Below are 10,000 nucleotides of genomic sequence, written 5' to 3'. Positions count from 1 at the left end.
CGATATCTTCCATTTTTCTTGTAGCACGTTCAACATCTCTGGTATCTTCTGGGAATTTTATAAATTCATTCTTGTGACGAATTAATGCTTCCATAAAATCCTCGCATATTTTGATTACGGTAGATTTTCCTTGTCCAAACGTTATTCCAGTGGTTCTGTACGAGTTTCCAGTTCACAGTCTCCACATAGCAATACCGATGCGTTTGTTCACAGGAATAGCTTTTCTAAAACGCGTGTTTTGTCTTGAAAGGTATGGCCCGACCAGCTGACAAATGTAATCGAATGTCTCCTTAGAAACTCTAAAGTCATTTTTCCATAACGAAAACATGGCGGGATTTTCATACATTTCTTCAAACCATCCTTGCGGTCTCGGATATACCTAGGCCACTCTCCTCCGTCTTGCTAAAGCTCCTCTCCTTCTTCTTCGCTTTTGTAATCTCTTAATTAATTGGTCGTGAGAAGAGCATTGGTGAGATCACATTGCCTCCTTTCAAAAACAAGGTAAAGAGCCAGAAATCTAAATCTATGAGCTTTACGGATTGCAACGATAAGAAACAAAAGAGCCACAATCGAAGCTACAACACGTTCACGATCCATGACGCAGTCACGAAATATATTAAGTTGTTGTGTTAAGACTCACGCGACGGAACTCGAAAAATTCCTGTCTGTCATCAACTCGACATTTGAGTAGCACTCTTGTGACAAGGAAACGTCTGGGAAATGTAAAAGTCAGCTGATGCGTTTTACCATAGTAAACTTTGTTTACCTTTTTTATACCATAGTTGAGGGTTTTTACCTTAGTAAACTGCTAAGTGTGACCTCAACCTTGTAGAAATAATTTTTATCTTAAAGAAAGAACTGGAAAACATTTTTGAGTATCAGACCAAAGGCGCTATCATTAGGTCAAAGTCGCAATGGTACAATGAGGGCGAAAAGAACTCCGCATATTTTCTAAATCTCGAAAAAAGGCACTGTAAACAAGGAACAATAAGTCAATTAAAAATTAATGACAATGTTTTTGTAAAAAGCCGTACATTCAGATAAGATATCTCTATCTGTGGTGACACCTAGCAGCCTCCAGTCAACATTCCTCTCTTAAGTGAACTTCACTTCCTTGACCAATGAAGAACAAACCATATGCGAAGGCCCTTTAACTCAAACGGAATGTTTCGAAGCCCTGAAGAAGATGGAGTCCGACAAAACGCCAGGCAAGAATGGACTTGCGGCCGAATTCTACAAAGTTTTTTGGAAAGACATTTCTTCTTATCTTATCTCGGCACTCAACTATGCTTTTGACTCTGGCTGCCTCTCAGTGACACAAATACGAGGGGTTATAAAACTAATTCCAAAAAAAGATGCGGAATTATACTTCATGAAAAATTGGAGACCTATCACCCTTTTGAATACCGATTACAAAATCACGGCAAAATCTATCGCAAACCGAATTAAATTAGTACTTCCAAACCTTATCAACCATGATCAAACAGGTTTTGTGAAGAACAGATTTATAGGCGAAAATATCAGACTTATTGACTGTATTATCCAAGGCGCCGCAGAAAAGAATATCCCGGGCCTATTACTTTTTATTGACTTTGAAAAGGCATTTCATTCTCTCGAATGGCCCTTCATACATCACACATTAAGAGCCTACGGAGCCTATGCGGAGTTCTTTTCGCCCTCATTGTACCATTGCGACTTTGGTGCGTCGTTAATTAAATGGGTGGAAACCCTGCATAGTCATACTGAAAGCTGTATTCTGAAGGATGTCTAGAAAACGAAGACCTAAGACCTAAGACTCAAAAACATCCGACATTCTGAATAGACATTCGTATTCTGAATAATGGATGGGCAAGTAATTTTTTTGAGATTCAAAGAGGAGTTAGGCAAGGCTGCCCGCTCTCACCTTATTTATTTATCCTATCGGCAGAAGTGCTTGCCACAGCAATAAGGAAAAATACGATTTTCAAGGGAATCTCTGTAAATAATGTGGAAATTAAATTAAGTCAGCACACTCTCTCTTTTATAAGAATATATTTTGTAACAATATCAAGGCTGAAATTTGCGAAATTTTAAGAATATTTTAAGAATAAAGCCAAGGCTGAGATTTTGAAAAGGATAGATATAATTTTGTGTGTTGAAACATCTGTAAATACAATACAATTTTATGTTTTTAACTTAACCGTATAAAATTATTCCTTTCTCTGAACGGCGAAACTAGCCAACAAAATGAAAAAAACCTGCACTAGATACAATGTATAGCAAAATGTTCAACGCTAATGACAGTTCAATGAATGGTACATATGTACAGTATTCAAAACAAAAGACATAAACTAAACCGCAAAAAAAGTATTATGACAAATTCTTTCTTTTTTAAATAACAAAACCTAGGGGAAACAGATCTATTGTAGATACCAAACACTTGTAATTGATACCCCAATAAATTCTAAAACGGAAATGTCATAAGCTATAATTTAAGAATAATACAAGAATATTTTCAGCCTAAAATCTGCAGAAAAATAAGAATGTTCAGCCTGGGCCGGAAAAACAATGATTCTTATAAAAAAAAAGAGTGTATGAGGATGACACAACACTTATATTAGACAGGTCACGCGAATCTCTTCTTTCGTCCCCTGCAATGCTTGATGATTTCAGCAATGTCTCTGGCCTCAGACTCAATGATAAGAAAACGGAAGCTTTAGGGATCTATGGATCTGTTATCAGGAAAAGAACTTAAATGGCAAAGAGACAAAGTTAAAGGTCTATGGATTTCAACAGACCCTAAACTATCTGCCTCCTTAAACGACAATGAGAAACTTGAAAAAATTAAAGAAATTCTAAGATGCTGGAAATACAGCCGACTTACATTGTTACGGAAAATCACTGTTATCAAATCACCAGTGGTCTCCCAATTAGTTTATTTACTCTCGCCTGTTCGCTCAAACTACAGGGTTTTAAACGAAATAAATGATTTACTCTACACTTTTCTATGGAATTGGAAAGGCGACAAGATAAAACAGAAGGTAATGATCAACGATTTTGGTCTTGTTGGCCTAAAAATGATTGATATTAGTTCCTTCAATAAATCCCTCAAAACCCCATGGATTAAAAAAATATTTAGATAACAACAACAAGGGAAAATGGAAAATCTATAACTCACTATAACTCGGGTGAAACAGCTTTTAGGACCGGACAACAACTTTCTCTTGTTAAATGATTTTCGCTGTAAGTATGGAATAGACCCTTGCCCTCTCAGCTTCTACGGATTAATATCGGCTGTAAAGTCTCTTTGGATCGAATATGATTTTTAAAATTTACAGAACACCGACCACGAAAAGGAGCCACTTACAACAAAAATCTTACAAGTCAACAAAGCAACTACACTAATGTATAAAAAAACTGATTAGTAACAAGAGTTTAACCCCAGAGTCAAGTCAAAAGACGTGGCTAGAGGATTGTGAACTACCAATAAATGACCACATTAATTGGACCGCTGCCTATCTTTTAGCTAAAAAATTCACGAAGAGCACAAGACTGATAGAGTTTAAGTCTAAATTCCTACATAGACGTGTATCAACCAGTAACTTCTTATTTCGAATAGGTCTAAAGAGCGATGAAAATTGCAGTTTTTGTCACACTTCCTCTGAGTCAAAAATTCACCTTTTTTGGACATGCCGCCAAACATCTCACATCTGGAATAAACTTACTGAATGGCTAAAAAACTGAAATTTACTTCCTGGAGATTATGGTTTGACAAATGTTACTGCATTGGGGCTGAGGCCAGATACCTCTCAATTTGCGCTTCTTATCAATTACTGCTTTCTCTTAGCACGATATCACATATGGCTCGCTAAAACAAAAGAAGGTCATCCAAATCTTAGGCATTTCATATGCACACTAAAATTACGATACAAAACAGAAATAAAAAGTGGAGACGCAAAGAAATGGAAAGCTCTTGCAGGATATATGAAGATTTAATCCATATTTTAGGTTATAATCTTTTACACCTATCTGTATTTATCTCCCAGCCATTAGTCTATTTCTAATCTCCTGTCAGGTGCATATCTTACTTTTAAATTATCTATAATGTACCACATGCCTTTGGTCTGTTTTTGATGTCTCTATAGTGTAATGTCAAGATGTAATGATTTTTTTTTTTTCTTCTTTGCCCCTTGTCGTCACTGTTTTTGTTAGTAGTGTACTGTAAGTCGTGTAGTTATATATTGTAATTTAAAAAGTGCAAAAAAAAAAAAAGAAAAAAAAAATCTGCAATTTAAAGGCCCTAGCAAACGGCTTCAACATTTGCTTCAACATTCATTCGATTTTGTTGAACGCTGTTGAAAGGTTGTTGAATGATGTTGAACGGTGGGATGGGCAAACGCTTTCAACATTTCATTCAACAAAACTTAGCGAGTGACCTGGTAATTAGTTTCAGGCCGCAGTGGTAGTCTTTACCGAAGACGTCCCTATGACAGCTTCGCTTTTCCAGCCCATCTATGAGCGTTTCTATCTCGCCAGACTTCCATTTTGGTTTCTTTGTTTTGTCTGCCTCCGGTGCTTTTCTTTTCCTTGTTGCAGTGTTGATCTCTACTTCAAAATCGTCTGGTGTGTCATAGTCCTCCATTGTAGGATCAGCTGATCGAAATATTATCGCCCGGACGTACTACAGCCACACACAAAATTGTCTTGCTTTGCTACCGTCTTTTCTTAATTGCGCATGCTCAACAATGTTGAAAGAGCGGGGAAAATGACTTCAACTCCGCTTCAACATTCCGAACATTCCAGAGAACAAAAGAAATGTTGAACGGATGTTGAAGCCATCGATTCAACATCGTTTCAACTCGTTTCAACTCGGTGCATGGAAAGGGGGTGGCAAACGCTTTCAACATTGCCATTCAACAAAATCGAAAGGATGTTGAAGCAAATGTTGAAGCCGTTTGCTCGGGCCTTAAAGAAGCCTCAAAATGGGTAACATGTATGTCTACTTCTTGCACAGATGCAAGTCAGTTCTAATGAAATTCCTCCAGAGAGAAGACCTGTGCCTCAAATTACTAAAGGATGTTTTAAAACTGCGTTGCCTTTTATGAACAAGGGGAAAATGTTGGCATGCAAAACTATTAAAACTACTAAAATTACATAGCTATTTGAAAAATAGGGTATACAAAATTTACAAGTATTAGTAAATGCACTGTAGAGTGATTTGAAAGCAAGCCTGGAAAAGCTACCCGCACGAAAATATCAGACCTTGCGGTAGACTAATTAAGGCCTAATTTTTGACACATGAATCGGGCCAGGTCAGACCTGAAAGTGATCTTAGTAGCGAAGCCTGAACAGAGCCTTATGAAACCCTACAGTAACCCTAAAACCAAGCCTTAAATTCTTAAGGCTTCATAAATTAAAGCTTGAAGAATTTAAGACATTTACATTGAAAACAGTCAGGCCTGAATGAGGCCATAAGAGAGCCTTAATTACCGGTCTAGTGCCCAACATCGAGTGGCAATTGAATAGACCTTATTCACGATGGCCGCCATGTTGGATTTTGCTATTATCATGCAAATTAGCTACACACTTCTTAGGGGGCAAACAACACAAGTTCAAGAGGTTATAGCGAACATCTTAGCCACACAGATGATTTGCTTCACGTTCATGGAATGTTTATCACCTAAGCGGTAAAAATACAATCATTACACAAGGTACTTAGGCGTTTTTTTTTAGCGAAGAACGAGCAGATAACGAAGTAGAAAATATAAATGTCAAAGGCAATCAAAAGATATAAAATTATTATAAAAGGTACTTAATTCTAAATACTAAAATGGACTTTTTGCAATGTTATTTCAATATTTCGACGAGCCGATTTTCCGCAATTTGCCGTTTTTCCATTGTTTGCCCCCAGCATAACACATGGCTAATTTGCATGACAATTTGAAAACCAAAATGGCGGCTATCGTGAATAAGGCCTATTACGTACGATACGGTAGATTTGCTATAGACGAATTTTTTTGAATTACGTACGATACGTTAGATTTGCTATTGACGAAATTTTTAGGCCTAGAGACAACCTGAATCGAGCCCGAAACAGTGACAAACTTGAAATATCCAGGAACAATTTTACAACGATCTATGGAATTACAAAGCAGGTTATCGCATGATCGAAAAACATTTTACGTCCATGTGCGATCCGTCCACGACTGTTCTTTACTTTAAAAAACAGGAACTGTACATACATGTACCTTGAATAATGGCTAATTCTTTATTTTCTCATCGTAAAGCCTTTGTTAAATCTTTTCCATCAGCGTCATATAAGCTATTAAAAAGTACTACATGAAGAACTAGTTCTTTGAGTGATCGAACATTCAACATTCAATGCATGGTTGAGGAAAAAAACTAAGAGCAGAATTTCTTCCAAACCAAATTAAGTTACAGCTTTAAGAAAAATCATACCTGACCTACTCTAATGTGGCAGTTAAAGTTATCTTATGCCCATGATCAGTAGATCCCCCAACAGGAATGACAAACAAAATGCCTTATCTCCGCACACTTCTATACATGTGCAGCATTTTTAGCCTGTAACGCAAAATTTCTACCCCATAATAATTATTTACCACGACAGTCTCACAATTGTAGATAACCGTGACAATATACTTCCTTCACCAAAACTGTAAACATGCTCCCTTCAGTTTACAGATGAGCCAGGCAAGGCTTATGTATGTGAGTTTCCTAATTTTCTTGATTAGTTGATTAGCATTATGCTCTAAAATTAGTATGTTTCTACTCTGTATAGATATACTTTCAACAACACATAGTTGTATAGCTTTAAGTTTCTCACTGGGTTTCCGGTTGTTGCGTCTCCCTTTCCCCACCCCCATTCTTTCCATCACGCAATAGGCCTTTTGCAGCAAACGATCACATGGTGCAAAATCCGCCATGCTGGAGGGCAAGCTCATTATTATTCCCTCACTGGGACATTAAAACAAAGAGACCTGAACTAGTCAAACTTGACTTGCCTTTGTTTTAATGTCCCATTCGGGAAATAATAATGATCGGAGCTTGCCCCCCAGCATGGCGAATTTGGTACCATGTGATCTTTAGTTGCAAAAGGCCTATACAATGTGCTGTTCTTTGGCTTTCAGTCCTAAGCAAGACATTAGGACATTACAATAGTTCTCACATAAGATTACGATATAAATAAATCACCTTGACAATAAAAAAAGAGACCTACGAATTTTCTTACACAGAATTTTAATGACTGTTGTGAAACATGGGAAACGCAGGAAACGATCCAGTTTCATCACAAAAGGATTCTCTGCAGTGGGAAAATGCGTGCGATGTGTCCACGTCGTCAAAGTCATGGAGAAAAGTCGGGAGATTTCATTCATTTGCTCGGGTTTATTCCCTGGATCTGCAGATTTTAATAACTTAATGCGTCGTAGAAAAGAAGACTTTTAGGGCAGCAAATTATATACCCTACGTCGCACTAGCCTGTGAGCAGGCCCTCCGAAGGACTGGGGTTGGGGGTAGAGTGCGGCAGGCTCCCGAAACGTCTACTCCGGCAAAAAAGAAATCGACTACTAATAGTCGGTGAGTAAATTTCAAAGTCACATAAAGCAACATAAAGTTAATCGTTATGAGTTCGAATTAATCATGTAATAGCACAATTCTTGGGATTACAATATTTTACAAACCAAATTAAATTTATTGTTTTCTTGGGCCTCGGAAATCAGAAATATCGCTTGTGCGGCCGGCTCCCCAAACGTCAACTAGCTCTTTAAGCATGAGCTGTAATTTTTTTGTAATAGGGAACTTTTGTGGAGAAAAACAATATTATGGCTATGATGAGGCTTCTATCAGGCTTCAGAGCAGCTGCTGGGATTTCAGTACCACTGTGTTAAAGTCAAAGCTAAATTCAGGCTAGAATGCAGGACTGAATTTAGGCTCTAATATCCTCATAAATATCTCACTCTGTTACGCGTGCCTCTGGCTCTGTTCGTGCTATGAAAGTAATTAAGGTCACATTCAGGTCTGGATATGGCTCGTTTAGGCATGAAATTTTCTTACGGGTAATCTTGTTTTGTTTGATGTTGTTTTCATTCTTTTTGCTTAAAGTTACCTGTATAATTTACATTGATTTTTGTTCCCATTGGTTTCAACTTACTGCATTTCAAATTAGACTATATATACATCATACATTTTAATAGCCCTTAGATTTCTCTTGTACTTGTATGTTTGGTAAGAGTTTCATTGAATTGCACATTTAAGTAATGATCCGTGTAAGGTGGATAGCAATTTCCTTTGTTATGCGGCAACGGGGCTTTCCTCATATAGGAATGTTATCATTTTTACACAGAGAATGCATAAACCTACAGGAAAGCCATTAACGCAATAAAATTCATTTACTGCCCACTTTGAAAGGGTGTTTTTTTGTGTTGAAAGATTTTGACCAATCACAAGAGTTGAAAACAAAAGCCAAGAAACGTTTACAATTTTACATGTTCCCCACGTACGATTTCTGTGGAATTCATTTAAACTGAGACCAGATGAAAGATGGAAGATAGTTGGAAAGTAAGGATGAACATAATACTGCTTTTATGAAGTTTTGTTAACTTTTGCTGTTTAAGCCAATCAGAAGTAAGTACAGACAATAGAAAAGTTGTCACCTTTTTGCATACCAATTGAATTCCAACATGTTCGTTGCCGTTGTTGCTATCGTTCTTATCTGGACCGTTTCTTAAATTGTTTTTTAAATCCCATGAAAGCATTCCATTTTTTCTCACCAATTTCATTTTGTAGATCCTCCGAGCAACATTGCCACTTCAAGTAGCCAAACAGTATCGTTATCTGATGAATTGACTTTGAACTGTTCAGCTGATGGAATACCAAAACCAACAATTACCTGGACAAGACTCTCTGATAACACTGTAGTCAAGATGCCTTTAAACATCAGTAGTAAACAGGATGGAGGATACTACAGATGTATTGCTGATAATGGTGTTGCCGGAAAAGCTGTGACAAAGGATGTCTTCATAAATGTTCTGTGTGAGTGCCAGTCATTGAGCTTGATTGTAGTGTAGCTAGATGTTAATGTGTAGTTAAAAATAATCAAGGCTTCATATTGAATTAATTATGAGGAGGAGTTTGTGAGTTTGAACACCAGTGCTTCCAGTCCTTTGTAATTCCATCTGCACAGTAATTAATGGCAAGACTTCCAAATCTTTTCGGATGAGGACTGTAAACCATAGGCCCCATCTCAGTACACTTGTTTGTAAATAAATCTGTGAGACATTAAAGAACCTACACATTGTCCAAGAAGCCTAGGGGAAGTAGTCCCTGGTGTGGTGGTTTGGCCTTTGAGTGTACAAGTGTAAAATTACAGGGGGTCCGCATCAGCTGTATATAAAGTTGCCAATATTTTTAGACCTGCTTCAACAAATAAACAAAATGTTTAAACAAACAATTACAGTGTTCAACTTTTGCTTCCTGTTCTTGACAGTTCCTCCTATAGTTACCCTTGAAAGTAAATTCTTTGTTGGCCGAGAGCAGACAGCATCACTTAACTGCGAAGTAGAAGGAAACCCAACACCCTCAATTCGTTGGATTCCTTGTGATCCTCCAAGTACTGGCTGTGACAAACGGTACCTTAATATTTCTGAAATGCAGACTCCACGTGCTAACTACACCTGTACAGCAAGCAACAGTGAGGGAAGTGACTCAGAAACTACACTTGTTAGTAAGTTACAATGTAGTAAGTGGAAACGTCTTGCAATCTGTAATGAAGTGGAAATGACAAGTATAGTTTTTGGACTTTAAGATCTCATGGTGACCTTGGAAAATAAGAATGTGTCCTGGACGTTTTGTACTCATGCAGCCCATATACTTATGTATGCGGTGAATTCAAATTGTGCATGCCTTAATCCAGGCCCCCCTGAGAGTGAGACTAAACCTGCAGATTTTAGTGTACTCTGCCTAACACCAGACAATCTTACTCGTCAATAGGGGCAGCTTCAGG

The 10,000-nt window shown here is 37.6% G+C and overlaps 1 protein-coding gene across 3 annotated transcripts in view; it reads left to right on the top strand.

The window, feature by feature from the left end:
* LOC137982364 (fibroblast growth factor receptor 3-like) overlaps positions 1–10,000 on the top strand; it is an 80,060-nt gene that overhangs the window by 38,693 nt on the left and 31,367 nt on the right. For 2 of the 3 annotated variants that reach the window (XM_068829470.1, XM_068829469.1), the window contains exons 3-4: positions 8,785–9,030; positions 9,485–9,721. In XM_068829470.1, the coding sequence (XP_068685571.1) occupies positions 8,785–9,030; positions 9,485–9,721 (483 nt within the window). Of the gene's footprint in view, positions 1–7,491; positions 7,576–8,784; positions 9,031–9,484; positions 9,722–10,000 lie in introns of those variants that run through there. The other variant, XM_068829471.1, reaches the window with a different exon arrangement.

This window comes from Montipora foliosa, chromosome 13 (assembly GCF_036669935.1).
Source record: "Montipora foliosa isolate CH-2021 chromosome 13, ASM3666993v2, whole genome shotgun sequence".
Taxonomy (NCBI): Eukaryota; Metazoa; Cnidaria; class Anthozoa; order Scleractinia; family Acroporidae; genus Montipora; species Montipora foliosa.
This window is presented reverse-complemented; position numbering and strand designations above follow the sequence as displayed.